Source organism: Cricetulus griseus, chromosome 5, assembly GCF_003668045.3.
Source record: "Cricetulus griseus strain 17A/GY chromosome 5, alternate assembly CriGri-PICRH-1.0, whole genome shotgun sequence".
NCBI classification, from domain to species: domain Eukaryota; kingdom Metazoa; phylum Chordata; class Mammalia; order Rodentia; family Cricetidae; genus Cricetulus; species Cricetulus griseus.
Genome location: NC_048598.1, coordinates 30018848 through 30037925, shown reverse-complemented (window position 1 = coordinate 30037925; position 19078 = coordinate 30018848). Strand labels below are relative to the sequence as shown.

The 19078-nt window shown below is 39.1% G+C and overlaps 1 protein-coding gene across 4 annotated transcripts in view; it reads right to left on the bottom strand.

Moving 5' to 3' along the window:
• Dnm3 (dynamin 3) overlaps positions 1 to 19078 on the bottom strand; it is a 473687-nt gene that overhangs the window by 84928 nt on the left and 369681 nt on the right. For all 4 annotated transcript variants that reach the window (XM_027417219.2, XM_035445648.1, XM_027417220.2 and 1 more), the window contains one exon: positions 866 to 977. In XM_027417219.2, coding sequence (XP_027273020.1) covers positions 866 to 977 — 112 coding nt within the window. The remainder of the gene's footprint in view (positions 1 to 865; positions 978 to 19078) is intronic.

The following is a 19078-nucleotide window of genomic DNA, read 5'->3' as shown; positions in this document are numbered from 1 at the left end:
CACTGCATTAAGTCCTGGGGCATCAATCTTAGCAGGTTAGTTCTGAGAAGAGATATGGATGCATGGCAAGATTTAGGGAGAAGCATGTGGGTGAAGAGGGATGGAGAAAGAGAGGGAGACAAAGAGAGGGAAAAAGAGAGGGGAGGGAGAGAGAAGGTGTGAGGGACAGAAGAGGGGGAGGAGAGAGAAAGGGAGAATGTGAAAGGCTGGCACAGCAAGTTGGTTGGTGTGAGCAGAGACAATGGAAGGACTTCTGAAGTGTAATTTCAGAGATGCCTGCGTAACATTACATTTTGTAAAGAGCACAAAGACAAGGTCTGTTTATTAACTTGAAGGAGAGAAGTGTCTCCCAGACACTTGAAGTATATTAATAAAGATAAGTGGGAAGAGTTATGTATTTTTTTTTCTGTTCCTCACACTCATAGTGACATTATCCAGAGTCTGAATCAGACATAACTAGGGATCTAAGTAATACTGACACAGTAGAAGAAGCTTTTACAAAAATAAGTATGCTTTAAAATATAAAATATTATGATGAGTGATAGTATAGTATTATACCAGCTGTGGGATAATGTATAGAAGACATCAAATTTTCAAATAGAATTAAAATCTTTCTAAGAGCACATAGGTAGAATCAGAATGCGACATTTTCTCTCAGGAAATGTACTGTAGCTTTTGAAGAAACATGATGGAGGAAAAAAGCACCAAAAGTATCAACGTAAAAAGAATAAGGCAGCATCAGTAAAAGGGGCCAAGTTAAGAAAAAAAAAAAGAGTAGTTGTTTTGCTAACATGCAGAAACTGATACATTTTCTTCTACATTGTGTGCAATGATCTTTTTTAGATAAGAAATATATTCAACTTACTAAAGATTTATCTGGATAGACCCCAGCTCGTAGCAGAGATGCCTTCCAGCTGTCCACATCCTCCTGGGAGTCGCAGGCAAGCTCCAGGAAGCGATAGTCTTTGTATACATTCCTAGAGTTAAAAAAAAAAAAATACACGAGTTTAGCTAAGGACTGAATTCAACATGATCTCAGACTGCTGCAGACACCCATGACAGTTCCAAAGGTTAGTTCCCTAAAAACTGCTAGATGCAAGCATAAGCCACTCACTGTATTTTAAAATAACAAGCAAGCTCCGATGTGAACTTCTCACAGGATTCTTTTTAATAAATCACACAGCAAAGATCTCACAGTTATTTACAGTGCTGAGATTTAAACTAAAGAGTCTGTAGAAAGAGAACATCAACTTTTAAATAGAATTACAATCTTGCCTTTGGCCCAAGAGTGCAGAGGAAGGAGCTAAGTGCCAGGACAGTTACCTAGCATGAGAGAGATCCTGTGTTCAATTCCTAGCTCCATGAAAACACAAAGGAAACACTGTGGGGATATGTGCAAAAGGACAGCTGTGTTCTGGAGAAAGCACTTGCCACTGTCCCATAATTAGCTCAGTTTTCTTACTAAGTAGCTTATAAAAACTTGGAGAAGTACAGTAATAATCTTATAAATCTAAAAAAAACAAACAAAATACAACAAAGGGTTGATGACTTGGCTGTATTCAGAGAACAAATGCTCCTCTGGGTGTGAAAAGTCTGGTCACCAGTACTGACAGGTGAGGTGCCTCTTGTCAATTATAACTAGGACAATGTTGGAGTTTTCTATTTTCTTCGAGATAATAAAACAACACATAGTATGCAATAAATACCAACATTTGAAATTTAGAAACTAGACAAAGGAACACAAAAATAACCATCCAGGTTACACTACTTATAGATAATCTTGTTTGCTTATAATTTTCCATTCTGACATTTCTGATACAGCTAAGTTTTCCTCACGTCTTTTCTCTCTAGCACTGTTTTAGTGCCATGGCACTGGGGTCTCCAGAATGTTGGGGCCTCCTGCTGAAATTTCACCAATCATCTATCCTGGGTTTTCTTCACAGTGCCAAGCCTCAACTCTCTGCATGGCCTCTTCAATCCAGGGCTTCAATTGCTTCTGAGGTTGCACCTTCACCCGTGGCTTGCCTTGGCCTCTCACAGCGCCAAGCCTCAGCTGCTCTCCATGACCCTTCATGCCTTCAAACTAGTACTACTTGGTAGACTTTCACACTACCAAGAACACAGCTTCTATTTCTATGTGCTCACCCTGAGGAAACACTTTCCAGAAGATTTCACCTCAGTGATGCTGTCCTCTTTGTAATCACCAATAATTTCTCAGCTCCAACTGACCAGCATCAATTGTCCCAGTAAAGCAAAGGTTTCATTGGTCTTTTGTCAATCACATCTGATAATTTAGCCCAGCTGAAAGCTTCTTAATTTAAATATCAGAAGGCCCTACTAGAGTCTTTGCCTCCCTCTAAAATTGCAGTTGTCAACCTATGGGTTGCATATCACATATCCTGCATATCAGATATTTACCATTATAACAACAGCAAAAATACAGTTATGAAGTGGCAATGAAATAATGTTATGGTCCCCACAACAAGAGGAACTGTAATAAAGGGTCTTGGCATTAAGAAGTTTGAGAACCCCAGCTCTAGAACTTCACAAGCCAGGTCTCCATCATCTGCATTTCTTTCAGAACCATCCCCCAATCTTCCGGGCCAGGTTTGAACAACAAACAGATCACCAGGCTTTGAAAACTCAATGGCTTTTCCAGCCCAAAGTTCCAAAGTCCTTCTCCAATCTTCCCCAAAACAACACGCTCAGGTCTATCACAGCAATATCCCACACTCCTGCTACCCATTTCTGTCATATAACTGTGACGAGAAACTGCATGTCCAAAAGCAACTTGGGGAGGAAGGGATTTATTTCACTTACACTCCAGGTAACCGTTCATCATTGAAAGAAGTTAGGTCAGGAACCTGGAGACAGAGCTGATGCAGAAGCCATGGAAGAATGCCATTTACTGGCTTGTTTCCTGTGGCTTGCTCAGTCTACTTCCTTATAGAACCCAGGATCACAGGGATAGCCCCACCCACAGTGGTCTAGCCCCTCCCCCAATCAATCACTAATTAAGAAAATGACCTACAGGTTTGAGCACAGTCTGATCTCATGGAGGCAATTTCTCAACTTCGGTTTTCTCCTCACAGATGACTCTAGCATTTGTCAAGTTGACAAAAAGTATCCAGCATATGCTCTATTAATTTTATGTATCTCTTTTTCACTTACTGTTACATCATGGTCATTTATATGCCATAAAGTCTCTATAAACAGCAAATTATGATGGTATAGCATTCATCAGTATAAATGTATAATGATTTACTTAACCTTCTAGTGTAATGAAATTCATCTTTGCTTTTGCCATTGTAAATGGCATGTTGCTAATGACTGTCACATTTATTGCTATTACTTTTTTTTTTTTAAAGAAAGACTTCTATAGTTACAGAATGGAAATGTATGATCCTTTGATGGACATTTAAGGGATATTACTGTCATGTTTCAGAAAAAAAAACATAGTTCAATTTCAATGGATAATAGCAGTAATTTTCTTTTCTGCTTACTCTTGTTTGACATGTTTTCATTTGGGCCTAACAGCCCCCATTTCCACCAATCCCAGAAGACACTCATGTTTGCATCTTCCGTCCAGACCTTCACTAGAGTCATATTACCTATTGGCTTCTCTACTTGAGTATCTCAAAGGAACAAACAACAATGTGAACAACTGAACTGGTGACTTCCTGCTCAGCTTTCTTCCATTCTTCCTAGTCCAGGCAGCTGTGGTGTAACCCAGATATGATACGGATATTTTTGATATCTACACACCACACTTTTGATATCTTCAACATCATATTTCCACGTTACCACCAAGGAATACTTTCCTTTGAGATTAGTCACCACTTTACCATCAGCTGTCTTTAGAACTATTACATCAGCCTCCTCATTGGTCTCTTGGCATCACACTGCCCTTTTCATTTATTCTATGCACCCAATGCTATGGCCTTCTGAAAAGGTGGCTCAGAGATTTTACTCTAATGATTAATGCACTTAGGAATAAAGACTATAGGTTGTGTCTGAGTTAGGGCTTTATTGCTGTGAAGAGACACCACGACCACAGCAACTCTTCCAAAGGAAAGCACTTCATTGGTACTGGCTTCCATTTAGGAGGATTAGTCTATTGTCATCATTGTGGAAGCACAGCAGCACACAGGAAGACATGGTACTAGAAAAGGAGCCGAGAGTTCTACCTTGGATCCTGGGTCAGCAGGCAGCAGGAAGAACAGGTGAGCTTGAACTTCTGAAACCGCAAAGCCTGCTCCCAGTGACACACTTCCTCCCACAAGGCCACACCTACTCCAACAAGGCACACTTCCTAACAGTGCCCCTCCCTAAGAGCCTAATGGGAGCTATTTTCTCTCAAATCAGCACAGCTGGTATGCTAGTTCACAAAGCCTGCCTTCCAGCTAGTAGTTGCCTTCATCCCTGGCATCTTCCATACAAGAGAAAAAACCTTCCCTGTCTAGCTATCATGCCTCTTCAGGTTTCTGGAAAGTGTCAGATGTGCTAGGTCTACAAATGCACCTGCACATACTGCTTTCTGCCCAGCTCTCTTTGCACATCAGTTACTCTTTACTGGGGGGTCTCAGCTCAGCCACTGTGTCCACAAACATCATATCCATGACATCCCTACCAGGTCAGCTCCTTTTTCATGCATTTTTTTTCACATTCCTACTCAACTTTGGTTCCTTCCTATCTCTTATCAAGTTACTGATTTCAGAATTAAATATTTTTCCTCTTTTCTGTCCTTGACGTTATCCTATCACCCTGCTTTCCTCCTCCCTGTAATCATTCATACACACCCTGTCTTTGTTATTTATGCTGATGAACATCTGTTTCTCCATTCAGCTGGTATACATCATGAAGACAGCGAGTGCACCGTGTTTATGCTCATCATTACGTTCCCCAGGGGATTTTGAAAAGATAGTGGCTTAATTTTACTCCGTTTCCTTACCACTCTCCACTCAAGTGAAATATATCATCTTTTCTCAAGTCAAGCCAATGTTATGCTTGGTGCATGGGCAGTAGAATGGTATGTGAGTGAGATATCTTTCTTACTCTGGGATGGACAAGAGCTTTGTGTCCACAGGAGTGCTCCAGGACAAGCAGCATGTACCAGACCATTTGAAGTATCATCCCTTAATGATGACAGAACTGTTCAGTGTGCCTTATCCTTTGCTCGTAAAGAGCTAGGCTTGGGGAACAAGATTTGTCTTCTTTCCCACCCTGTGTCTCTATAGATAAATGGTTCTTGGACTGTCTCTCATCATTGATGACTGAGATGTTGCCTCTGACTTTCCATGTTCATGAGAACAGTTCACTCAAAGCACCCACAGCTGAACCATAATGGACAAGTGAAAACAAAGGTACAACGAGATCTAATAGCCAGAGAAAGAAAGAAGAAAGGGAGCTATTAGAAGGAAGACTTTGGGAAAGCAGAAAACAGAAGAATAACAAGGACTTGACAAGGTACAAGGACAGATTTCCTGGAATTGAAATGATTGATCTCTGTTGAGATTAGAATTTGCAGTTTTGGGGATCTAGTGGTGTAAACAACCAAAATGCCCTTCAATTGGTAAACAGACAATGAAAATTATATATTTATATGAATGCCATCCAAGAATAATGAAATCATGAAACTTATGGGGAAATGGATAGAACTAGAAAATATACTGAGGTAACCCAGATCCAGAAAGGCAAGCACCATAGTTTCTCTTATTTGCAAATCCTATTTATGTGTCTTTAGAGCTGAGTATATCACTTGGAGTAACTGAAGATACCAGGTAATAAAGGACCATGGGGTAGGAGTGGCAGGTTCTAGAGATAGGAATAGCAGGATACAGGTGCAATGAAGGGTGGAGATTGAAAAGATGGGGATAAAGACTTACTTGGAAGATTGGGAATGGAGAGAAACATAGAGGGAGAAAAGCGGAGGTGGGATAAATAACACTGAGGATGTTTGAAAAAAATTCTATCACACAAAAAATCAACAAAATCAATTAATATTTAGACTACAATACACACACACAATACCAGACTTGACAAACTTTAAAAGTCACATTCTTTGCTCACAAACAAATGATTGTAGGAAGAAGAAGGAAAAGAGAAGAAAGACAAATGAGTTTCTAGAGAGAAAAGTACAAAATAGATATGTTGGTGCACACCTTTAATGCTAGCTCTTGGGAGGCAGAGGAAAGTGGATCTCTGAGTTTGAAGCCAGCCTGGTCTACAGAGCAAGTTCCAGGACAGCTAGAGCTAAACAAAGAAACTCTATCTAAGAAAAAGAAAATATGAAAAAGCAAACTCGAACTACATAATCATGGATAGCCCTTATATCACAAACAAAGCAAGAATATGACTTACATAGAACGTTATAAAATCTAAATAGTTCCCATTTACATAGAGGAGAAGTGCAAAAGCTGTTGGAGACTGGATGACCCTAAATATCTTACTATTTAAGAAAGAAAGAAAAAAATCAGTGTTCATCTATGGAAACCTTAAAAGACTGAAAAAATCAAAGCAGATAATTCATGTAAATTAAAATGATTTCTGAAGTGGACAATAAAAAATGACACAAAGGACAAATACATCCACAGGTGTTGTACTCTTCCCAGTAGCTACTACACATAATCCTAAATATGGGGAAATAGGAAAAAAAGTGTGCAAGATCCCAAAGAAAAAGGAAGGGTCCACAGCTATAAATACAGAATTGAAAAAATATGGAAACCAAATGTTATATGCAACCTAATAGTGAGATATCAGAGTATGAAAGAAATTAATAACATCCATCCTAATAATCTGAATTATCTAAATTTACTCAGAATCAGACTATGCAGAAACATAATAAACACATACTAAAGGCCAGTGAGATGGCACAGAGGGTAAAGGCACTAACTGATCAGCTGGGTGACCCAAGGTCAATCCCACATGGTGGACAGAGAGAGGTGACTGTAGAAAGGTATTCTCTGACTGTCACATGCACACCATGGCAGACACATGCCCTCACACACATGTACATACATCCATACATACTACAATAATTTAAAAATCACAGCACTATGATTAAATGAGTCACTTTGTTTAAAAGGCCATTGCTAATTCCAGGACACACGAAAGTCAACTGATTTTCATACTACTAACAATGACATAGGAACTGAAATGGGAAAATCGGGAGTAAAGTCTTTAAAATGTGTAGAAATACTTAATCTGATCACATGGTACCCAAAGTTGTGATAAGGTGGTCAGTAGGTGTAGGCCTTCAACAGATAGTTAATGTCCAGGAGTACTGACTACAACCTTTAAATAACTCTGTGAATTTTGTAACTTAACAGTGAGTCTCCATCAAATCCTGGAAATTTTTTCTTAAGGTGGTTGACCATCTTTAGTCTAAGTGATGCTCTTTGTTTTAAAATCATTATTGGCAGTATAAAATAGAATCCAACATTTTATTATATATCACTTCAATGGCTTCTCACTTTTATTTGCATTTACCTAACATTTCATCTTTTCTTTTTTGACAATTTTTCAACTTTTACCTATTTCATTTTTCAAAGCACCTACTTGTTGAGAAATACCAATAGTATACTTGGATTTCATTTTTCATCCCAAGCTGAAAATCATCACCTCTGATTAGGAGAGTCTCTGCAATGTTTATTTCTTGGCATGGCTGCATGTTTGCTCTCAGTTTTGTCATTCTGAGACACATTTTGCTTAAAAGCAATCTTTATTTTACTATTTCCTTTATGTTGAGTAATAAACTGGCTTTTGGGCTTTGATATTTTTCAGCAGTTCCCGGTGAAATTGCTCATCTTTCAGTTTGCACATCACTGGAGTTCATTTTTGTATATGTGATGCTCAGTAATAAAGCAATAACCCCTCAGGGGCCAGAGAGATGTGGCTCAGATGCTAACAGCACTGTCTGCTCTTCCAGAGGACCTGGGCTTGATTTGCAGCATCCAGAAGGTGGCCTACAACTGTGTGTAACTCCAGTTCCAGGGTATCTAATGCCCTCTTTTGGCATACGAGTGGTGCACAGACATACGCATGGGCAAAACACCCATACACATAAAATAAAGCTACAAAGTAAAATAACAACCCTGACTTACTGAGGCATTTTGAGGCTGCCACTTTCCCCCTCAAGACTGGCTGATTTGCCTAAGAAGCATTGACCTAGATTATTTAAGCACTGCTGTTGTGTGTTTTAAGAGTTTGACTTTGTTTTTGCTTCTATGTTTGTTTTTTTCCATTTAAGCAATTATTTGGGAGGAACTTCATATTTATCATATTTATCTTGAGTAAATATTTATTGTCAGGATTTCTCCATTTGGAGCATTTTCCTGGGGCTCATTTCTGAGTTGGCTTTACAACGCAGCTGGATGTCTAGATTCCAGTGGGCACACACCTGCTCTTTCCTAGGTGGCTCAGCAGTGAGTGCTTCTTTGGGTCATCCTCATTAGCATAGATGGGTCACTAGTGCATATTTTAATTCAGTTCAGTTTATGAGTTTTATGAGCAGCTGACTGACATCTCCAGTATCTTTAACGTTTGAGGTACAATAGATGGAGAGAGGAAAGCTTGATCTTTTTTCTTTTTCTTTTCTTTTGTGAGAGAAGCCACCCCACCAGATCTCTATGGCAACCCTGAAAAACTGGGTCAAAGAGCTGTTTTCATAGATGAGGAAACAGATTTAGAGAGAACTGGAGGACTTTCCCCAGATCATGGGCCAGAGAAACAGTAGAACTAGGGCCTCCCATAGCCCTTGGCATAGGATCTCTATACAATGACTGAGTGAAATAATACATTAATGAATGAAAACACAATGAAACAGACTTGGACAGTGCTTATGTTTAAAATCATGTTTTCCATTTTTGACCAGATTCTTGACTTTTATAGAAAGCACAGAATATAAAACTTGGAAGAGAGGAGCCACAAGTAGGGTGAGTAATTTTAAATAAGTTGGGATAGAGTTAGACGAAATATACTGTCCATTTCCATGTATAAAAACCTATCATTGGAAAGTCAGACAGGCTACACCTTTGCTCTGGACCAGAAAGGGTAATGGGTTATTTAAAGAGAATAAAAAATGCATTACTTTTAAACGATCTAATTTTGTTTAAATGCCCTTTCTTTAATTTTAGCTGCTACTTCTTTCATTTGGAGCTACTTCCACCACACAGCAAGGGCTCCTTTGAGATGTAAAAGGTATGGGGTGGGCAAAGCTGGACGTCCTCCTGGAGGCTCTTGGCCAGCTGGAAGGCAGGAGACGCAGAGTGGGCCCAGATTTTCCGTACACTCTGAGCAGCTCGGAGGAATCCAGCTTTGGATCCATCACACTGACCTTTCTCCAGAGTATTTTCTTTCAGGGGTTCTTCACATGGAAAATCTTATTTTTTTTCCCCTTAAAGGACAGCCAAATTCTTGAGAGGGAAAATAATTATCTGGTTGAAACATTAGAAGAAGGTCAAAGGCTTCTGGTGGCTTTGGCAGCATTGTCTCTACCCATTTCTGAAGCCTCATCTTAGGCTGTGTCTAGACAGCCAAGGAGAGCTGGACAGAGGTCTGAAACACTGAGCTGGGCTGATTTACTGGAAGGCTCATAAATTCTGCCCAGGAAGCTTCCAGGTTCTCACCACATGCTGTAGCTGCAGAGATAACCCACAGCAATTTGTACTGACTGCGTTTTCTTGTTTAGTCTATTTCGGCTGCAATCATGCAGATATGAGCTTCTGAATGATTCCACTCTGAAACCAAGTCATGTATTTTACAGTTTGAGGAACTGAAAGTTGTCATGATGCTGAAAGGAAGGGGAGAAAGTCTCACCCTTAGGTAAAAAGTGTCTAAGAGCTTTGTTGAAGTGAGCAGACTGCAGGATGAGCTCATGTTTTGATTAGATGTGAAAAAATTTTCTTCCATGTCCAGAGTGCTTTTGGATGTTAAAATATGGAGTGTAATTCCCTTATTTCTTTTCTCATGTCTCTTTAAACATTTGATACGAGCTATTAAACATTTCAGAATGATATTTCAAAATAATACCTTAACAAATTCTTTTTTGTAATTATTGAATTGTTTGAAAAAGTAAATGCTTTTAGGAGTGGAATTTGAATTTACTGGGTTGCAAGGTCTACAAATAACTCCAGCACTTAGCACACAACATTAAATTGGTCCCCAGCTAGGCTGTCACAGAGAGAATATGAGGACACCTTCTTCCTTGCCACCAGTCAAAACCATTCCTTCCAGGATCTAGGATCTAAAGATCATTCATGATGTCTAGCTGACTAATTGGCAATTCTTGGCTTCTAAGGAACCAAGAGCTGGGGGTATGTATGGCTCAGGGGTTGAGAGAGCTGGCTGCTTTTCCAGAGGACCCAGGTTCAATTCCCAGCACCCACATGGCAACTCATAGCTCTCTATAACTTCTGTTTCTGGGGATGTGACAATTTCACAGACATACATGCAGGCAAAACATGAATGCACATGAAATAAAAATAAATTATTTTTAAACAAAGAAAAAGAAATCAAACCATATTGTCATATGTTTATTACTTATTTTTTGGTCTTAACTCAGTGTTCATAAGATAGTAAGTACATAATTTCTCTAAACTATAGACTTTTCTAGTGAATTTAAGACAGGTTTAATTTATTATTTAAAATCTTGACTTAAGATAGGCATGATAGTGTAAGATCCGTAATATCAGCACATGGGAGACTAAGGCAGGAGGATCAGGAGTTTGAGGCCAGTCAAGCCTACACAGTGAGACCATGACTAAAAGCTTCATTGTTTCACAAACATACCTTGCAAATTTTGTATGCCCAAAAAAATGTGTGCATATGTGTGTGAGTGCATGCATGTGCATGCTTGCCTGTGTGTGTGTGTGTGTGTGTGTGTGTGTGTGTGTGTGTGTGTGTGTGTATCCCAAGCCTTCCAGTCTCTAAGCAAACCCTTTAGCCAGTACCTTCAAACATTTCTCATCTGTATTTTCTAGACAGTGCAGCATCCTTCATGGTTCAATGTATTTGCTACATAATGTGGTTTTCTGATAGTGAGATGCAAACAACTATCACAAACCTTTCAATGAAATATTATACATACGCAGTAAAGGAAACTGGTAGATTTGGGGGCCATTTTCCATGACAGTACACTTTTCTTAATCATTTGCTAACAATCTAGTCTACACCATTCATCTTTGGTGTGTGTGTTTATGTGTGTATGTTCTTGCTCTTGTCTGTGGAGACCAGAGGTTCCCATCAGGTGTCTTCCTCTGTTACTCTCCACTCGCCCCATATATTTCTGAAATATAGTCTCTCACTGAGCCTGACTCTTACCATTTAGGGTAGACTTACTGATCAGCAAGCCCTTGGGGTCTACCTGTCTATCTGTTTCCATGTTTCCAGTGCTGTGGTTAAAGGTACAGTGCTGGGGATGTGAACTCTGGTCCTCATGGTTTGTACAGTAAGCATACCTATGAAGATATCTCTCCAGTCCTTACTCCATTCACCTCACACCACATTACACAAAGCAACCCCTCTGAGTCTCAGTTTACTTATTAATAAGATGTGGCTATCATCGTCTTCAGGAAAACTATGAGGAAAAATGAGATAATGTGTCTCAAAACCTTATTTGATGTAGCATCCAGCATTTGGTAAGTACATAAGTAAAATGCAAACAATTAAAAATAATAGTGTGCATTTTTATGGCTGTCTTTGGAGCTTTAACATGTGAGTTCCTACAAAACCAGGCTTTTAAACACAGGAGTATGATTTACAGTTGTTAACTTATTTATATAGTTAGTTTGGACCCATTATTTCCTTTTATTAAAGTATTCTAGTTCTCATTCTGGCAAAAAAAATGTAATGCAAAGGGTCTTAGAGTCACATGTTCCTTTAAGCATTTGCCGCATTAACTTTTCCTGGTGAGACCTCAACCAAGACTGTTTCCCCAGGGAGGGCACCAATGACAGACGAAAGTAACCATACCATCCGAGTCTAATGTAGCTTTTCTTGCCTGGAATCCCCAGTGTACCCCTCACTGTTCATACTTAGCTGATTTCTTGCTTCATTCCTCATGAAGAATACATAAGTCATCAGTAAAATCCATCAGCATTCTTTCCAAGAAATCCATCAGATCACTTTCATTTGCAGCCACAGACTCTGCCTCTTCACAGGGCATGAAGAATGAAATGGCAAAACCAGCAGCTTGTGCTCTGTGTCCCATGTCTTCTAATGCCTAATGCCTTATATAGGCTTCCTATAATTATTTACTTAATGTCCACTGAACAGTTTCTTCCCTTGTACTCCTTGACCACGAGTATGACATACCCACATGCCTTAAAAAATATGAACATCTTAAAGCATGCTCGTATTCTCTCCTACCTCCACTCCTAAGAACTGCCCCACTTATATCAAATTTATAGCAAAGATCCCTGAATACTTTGCTCCATTCTCTTCCTTCATTTCTTCCCCAGTGTCGCTCCCACCCCACTGCCACTGCCACGAGTAAAATGATCCTGCTTCTCTGAAACAAAGCTCTCATTCAAGTCATGGTTTTATCTATATCTATCATCTATCTATCTATCTATCTATCTATCTATCTATCTATCTATCTATCTCTGTATCTCTACTGATATATATCTGTATCTATATCTATGCCAAAGCAAGTGTCAACCCTCTGATTTCCTGTTGCCTGGCTTTACCACAGCACTGGCGTTTTGGTCATTGCCTCTCTTCAAGGCCTGTTTTCTCAAGACTCCTTTGATTCCCACTTTCAGGACTCTGCCTCCTTCTTCTCAGATAATACCTTTGTAATCTCCTTTGCTGTTTTCTCCACCTTTTTTGATTGATAAATTTGGAGACCTTCAGGACTCTACTACAAGTCAGCTTCTCTATCTACCCCTTCTTCCAGTGTGACCAGAAGTTACGCTGCCATAAACAACACTGGCATGTGGTAACTTCAGTTCCCCATCATGGACACAGACACCAGGTTGTTCTTCTCTGGGTGATGATGACAGCTCTTTATTTTTCTTTACATTTTTCCTGATCCACTTTCCACACAGAGGCCACAGTGATATCTGAGCATGCTCATACTGTGAGTAGAACAGATCCAGGCTCCTTGCTACAGTATCTATCTTCTAACTTTATTTCTTCCAGTCTTTCCTTGCTTGTTTTGCCTCATCCACATTGGCCTTGTCTTTTTCAGTCTCTTGAACATATCACCCATGTTTCTTAACCAGGAGTCTAAAGGTGCTAGTCCCTTTTCTGTCTCATTGGTCATCCCTGTAATTCACTCCTGTCTCTCAACAAGGCCACCCACTGACCTTCCCCAACAATTCTCAATTTTTAAAAACAGTTTCCTTTTTAATATTTTATTTATTTATGTATACAACATTCTGCTTCCATGTATATCTGCCCACTAGAAGAGGGCACCAGATCTCATAACGGATGGCTGTGAGCTACCACGTGGTTGCTGGGAATTGAGCTCAGGACCTCTGGAAAAACAGTCAGTACTCTTAACCTCTGAGCCATCTCTCCAGACCCCAATTCTCATTTTTTTTTCACTATCCATTTTCTTTGTAGCATTTATATCAATGACACAAAGGTCTTAATTACAATCAGTTAAGGAGTATGCCTGTGCTACCAATAATGCAAATTTAATAAGCTAGGACCAATAAGTATTTTTTTATGTTACAGAGAATAGTTCCCATCTCACATATCATGGTAACAAAATAATAACACAGTAAAGTGAGAAATCATGATAAAAAGTTAATTAAGGTATAGACAGATGTCAACTCAAAATGGTAATTACACACTATTTACTAAACAAACAAAATAACATTACACTCTGGACTGGAACTCAGTATATTCAACCAAACTCCATCCAGGAACAAAATTCATAGTCATGTATGTATTATTAAAAAAACAGAAAACAACAACAAAAGACTACACTGGCAACACTGAAGTTAACAAGTTGGAAAATTACAAAACTACACAAGAATAATATAGGGTTTTTATAAATCAGATGATCAAATAACACTGTGTTGTAAAAGATGAGAAAATAAACAAAATTAGAAATGAGACATATGATTCAACAGACAGAGGATTCAGAGATGCCAAGTCTACTCTTATGATAGCAAATTTACAAGCATCAATTATGTCAATTATGGGCACTATTTCTAAGAACCACACATAAATTAAAATAATAAAATCTTAAGAGATTAAACCTAGAGCATAAATGGGGAAAATTTAGTCAAAACAGTTCTTGTCTCAGTTTTATGTCTCCCCCCCCCACATATATGTATGGTTCTTTTATGAACTAATTCTTAGAAGTGTGGCTGGACAGAAGGACAGGGAAAGACCGAGGGGACATGTGAGCAAAGAAGCCCCTTGTTCTGGACTTGCTTTAGTCTTTCCTGTTGACTGAAATTCAAGATGTATCAATACAACTGATAAAGTCAAAATAACAGGTATTGTCTTAAGGACACCTTAAATGAGGATGCGATTTCATTTTTGAGAGAGTATCTCACGTTGTAGCCCCAGCAAGCCTCTAACTCCAATGTGACATCATGCCTCATCTGACCCACAAGAAAAACCTCAACTTCTGCACTTTCTCCACCCCTACTCAATTTTGCACCTCAGCCTACCACATTGTTCCACATCAGTGATTTCTTATGGTGTTAGGATGAAGACAACCATTGTGTGGCTTGTGGAGTCATTGGTGCCGAGGGTCACAGCCTGCTTTCACACACTCTTCTAGTGTTAATTTTAGTAGTTCTTTGACTCTCCAAATGGAGAGCTCACTCTATTGTGAATTCTTGGACAAGCTGTAATTACCAGTTGTAATCAAATGATTGTTTTTGCTGTTAATGTCCCTCATTATGTTACACATTTCCTGGAATCCGGGACATGTTTGTCTTGTTGATGGAACTGAAGTACAGCAACATTGCTCAGTAAATAACTTCCATTCATAAATGAGCGACTGAAGTGATCATTGAAGCCTGAGTTGCCTTAGCTTCTTCCCCTTCTTGACATATTTTCTTTCTCTCTCAGTATCACCCATAAAGATCAGTTCTACAGTTCTATATAAGAGACTATCTGTGTGCCTTTGTCTAAAAGCATCATGAATCATTGTCTTTGAGACAAGTTTCTTTGGTATAAGTTGATTTAATATATAACTAGTGTTATATCTTTTTTTCTTGACATTAGTGAAAAATAAAAGAGGACAAATAATAAATAAATAAAACATCTTAAATAAAATGTAAAAATCAGATTTGTGGAAAAGGATTTTTAATAGGAAAGCCTTACAAATCACATTTACTGTAAGTGTAACTGCAGTGTCAGCTGAGTCACCATTGCCCTGGCCTGCTCTGGCTGCCATTGCCATAGGGCCTGTTCATGCCAGCATTAATCACAGTCATTGCTGAAGAACTGAGAGCATGGGTCTAGTTTGTAACTGGGGGTCAAAAAGTAGGTTAGACTTCACAGGTTAACAGGTAAAAATTCTCAGCGATAGAAAATGTTTATATCCAAATATTCATCCTGAAATTCAAATGCTAATCTGATGTCCTGAGAAGGTACCAAAGTAAAAATAGAAAAGTTGGGAGTGGCTAACGAGTGGGAACTTGATCTTCTGGCCCCGTTTCCTCAGTCTTCATTGTTTCCTCTTCTTAAGAGGCGGGAGACTGGCTGATTTGATTGGTGACTTATAAAGGAGAAATTGAGCAAGCTGTGCCTGCAGGATACAGGCATTCTCTCCCATTCCCAGATGTCCTGGAGAGTTCTGTCCTCTGGTGGAGCTTGTGGCTGCTCAGCTGTGGTTGGGATTACTGAGAGCTGAAGTATGAACAAGAAATTTGGCCTCAGAACTCAAGCCATTTGTCTCATGCCATACTCCTTTTCATGTATACTCCTCTAAAATGGGCAACAGTGATGATTTTTGTCAGAGAGGGAAGTCAAGGATGTGATGAAGTGGTATCCCCTAAACTCCACCTGTGACGGGGCTTTAGTGGGGGGATTATTGATGGCTGTCGTTTTAGAAGGGTTAAAGATGAAGCAACAGGAGGGCTTGGTGAAAATGCCCAGTAGGCAGTTGGAGATGTGGGGCTGGTGTCTCCGGCTAATAAACAACAAGCACCCTGCATGTGGTTGTGACGCTGGGTGCCATGGGAATTTGTTTATTTTATTTTAATACAGCTTATTAGCTTTGTTAAGTTATTTCCCCACAGAAGGACAAGCCAAACAGCCACTGGTCATGTGTCTGCTTGGGCATAACCAAGAGCAGGCAAATTAGCCAATATTACAATATCATAAAAAAAAGTTGTTGTTGCAATCCAAACTTCATTTAGCCCAGAGCAATGAGAGACATTAGAAGGGAATAAAGGCAGCTGGTGAAGAAAGCAGAGAAAGAACCACAATTATTCTCAGTCTGCCTCATTTATTAGGTCATAAAAGGTTGTGGTAATGGCCTGCTTAAGACGGGCATTTTTAGACTCTGAGGAATAAATGCAGAGTGGTCACGGGTTCGTGCCAGCCATGTTTTATCGTGTTAGGAAAAAGCGCAGCACTGGCTATGCTTGTCTGCCCCCTGCCTTCCTTCCACATTTGTTATTTTTGAGGATGGATCTTTGTGTCACCTTTCATTTGGGTTAATAACCAAATAATGACAGTGACTATTATGCAAGTATACTAAAAACTTCTAAAGAATGAGAATTAAGAAGAACCACCAACATAAGGCAAGCATCACCTCTCCTAGCCAGTGTCCTATAGATCAAGAAGCAGAGTATACAAAATAAAGCAAAGCCAATCCTAAGATGATTGACTTTGGGTTTATGTTTCACTCCCAAACACTAGAGAGAGTTTGATGAGAATTAGACCCATGGCTCCATCGAGTCACATGCAGTTTGATGCTACTATACCTTACTGTGAGCTTGACACACTGAAAGCACAAACCTGTGTAAGGCTCAGAGTCTCTTCACACATGTCAGTAAGTTTGCTGCCCATAGTTGAGTAAAACTAGGTCTCCATGGAGCCTGGCTATTTAGTAACTTTTGTAGTGGGGAGAACTCAGTTTGTGTACCAGTTTTCAATATAATGGGGCAGCACTAAGTATAAAAAAAAAGATAAAATAAAAAAATAACACCAGAAAGAAACCATGTTCTTAATTAAACAAACAAACAAACAAACAAACAAACAAGCATTCCCCTGGTGATGAGTGCTTTGCTTGAATGAGTGGTATTTAGACAAACAGAATGCGGGTGGTGGTGATGCTCTGTGGTCAGGAGGAGCTCCATTGCAAGTCTTTTATTCTTTTAGACTTTTGCATGCATTATTTACTCCTTTTCCTGACCTCACCACTTGGCAAGCCACTACCCATCCTTAGAGCAGCCACTCGAATTTTCCTTTCTCTGGGTGTTTCTCAGTTAGCATTAACTGCATTAATAGGGCAAATATATGAGCAAAGCTAGAGTTGATTCATATAAAGTAATAGATGAAACATACACCTTGGACTAATAAAGGCAGTAGCAGCTCATGTCTTCAGCCTAGAAGTTTCTATTAAAAGGCTCTCCCATACCAAGTGTCTTTGTAGAAAATAATAGGAAGATGCATTATGTATCTAATTACATGGCATGTTCTGTATAGTGGATATTATGCTATTTATCTGTTGATTAATTTAATAAACATTTGTTGAAAAGCTGGGCACCAGGTTTTATCATGTTAGGCTGAGGGATACCTGTTGATTAACAGAAACAAGACCCCTGTTCTCATGAATCCTACATACCGGTTTCATATAGAGGCACACTAGTGAATGGAATGCTGACACTAATTATTTATTTACATTTTACTGTCAAGGTACCAAGTAAATCCCAATGACATTTCCCTTTTCCTCTTAAAGTGAGACAAAAACCAGACATCTGTTTTATTCCAGTAAACATCATTTCAACAATTACTCAAAAGACTGAAAATAATTCATAACCTAGATAAAGGACTTCTTTACAAAGCCCATAGTGTTTTTTTTTTTTAGAAAAAAATTTTTTTTTAAATATGCACACTACAAAGGAGTCCTTGAGTAGGCAACTGTTTCAAAAAAACAATGATTTCATGTCTTAAGACTAACTTTAAAATTGAGATGTCTTTGCCTTCCAGGAAAATTCAGCAGCTGTGAGACTATTTCACTCTCTTTCTTTCACATTTTACTGGACTTAATTTTAAGTGAAAAAACATATATATGTATAAAAGAGAAAATTGTATGCAACACAGAACAAAATATTGCAAAACAAGCTGCAGCACATTTTTAACCACAAGGAAAACACAAAGGAAACCTCTTGTAAAATTCAGCCTAGGGAAGAGACGACATAACTCTTTTCTAATGACACTTGCCTTATCCCTGCCAAGCTTGGACAAGGCCCTCCCACATCTCAACACAATCGACATTGACTGTGATTTCTACAGGAATGAGGATGCTTGAGGAGAGACTGAAAAGTCTTCATGAAGTAGCATAGAGAACCAGTTCAAATTAAGAATGCAAATAATCTCTGTCTTGAAGTCTACATAAGCAAAGTCCATCCAACCACAGTGCCGAGTTCAGGACTCCAAATAACAAGACAGTACCCATTAGTGAGGGAAATGAAGAGTGCCTTGAGGTGACTAAAGTGGTGGTAGATGATTCTAAAAGACCATGGGAAGGTGTGTCTAAGGTGACCACAGCAGGAAAACTTGGATATCCACTTGTAGAATGAAAATAGATTCATCTCTTAGTCCACTCAAAAGCCAATTCAAAATGGTTCAAAGGTCTTAACCTAAGACCTGAAATCTTAAAAGTGCCAATGGAAACCCCTTAAGACAGAGGCAGCATAGGTTTTAATAGAACTCCAACACACTGGGGCATATTACTAAGAACCAACAAACAGGATTTCTTGCAATGAAAGTGTTACTGCACAGAATGGGAAATAATTACCAGAATGAAGAGACAGCCTACAGAACACAAGAAAATCTTTGCCAGCTATGAATCTGACAATGAGTGACTCATGAATATATAAATAACTGAAAGAAAAACACCAAAAAATAAAATGTCAGTGAGCATGAATCAAAAAGT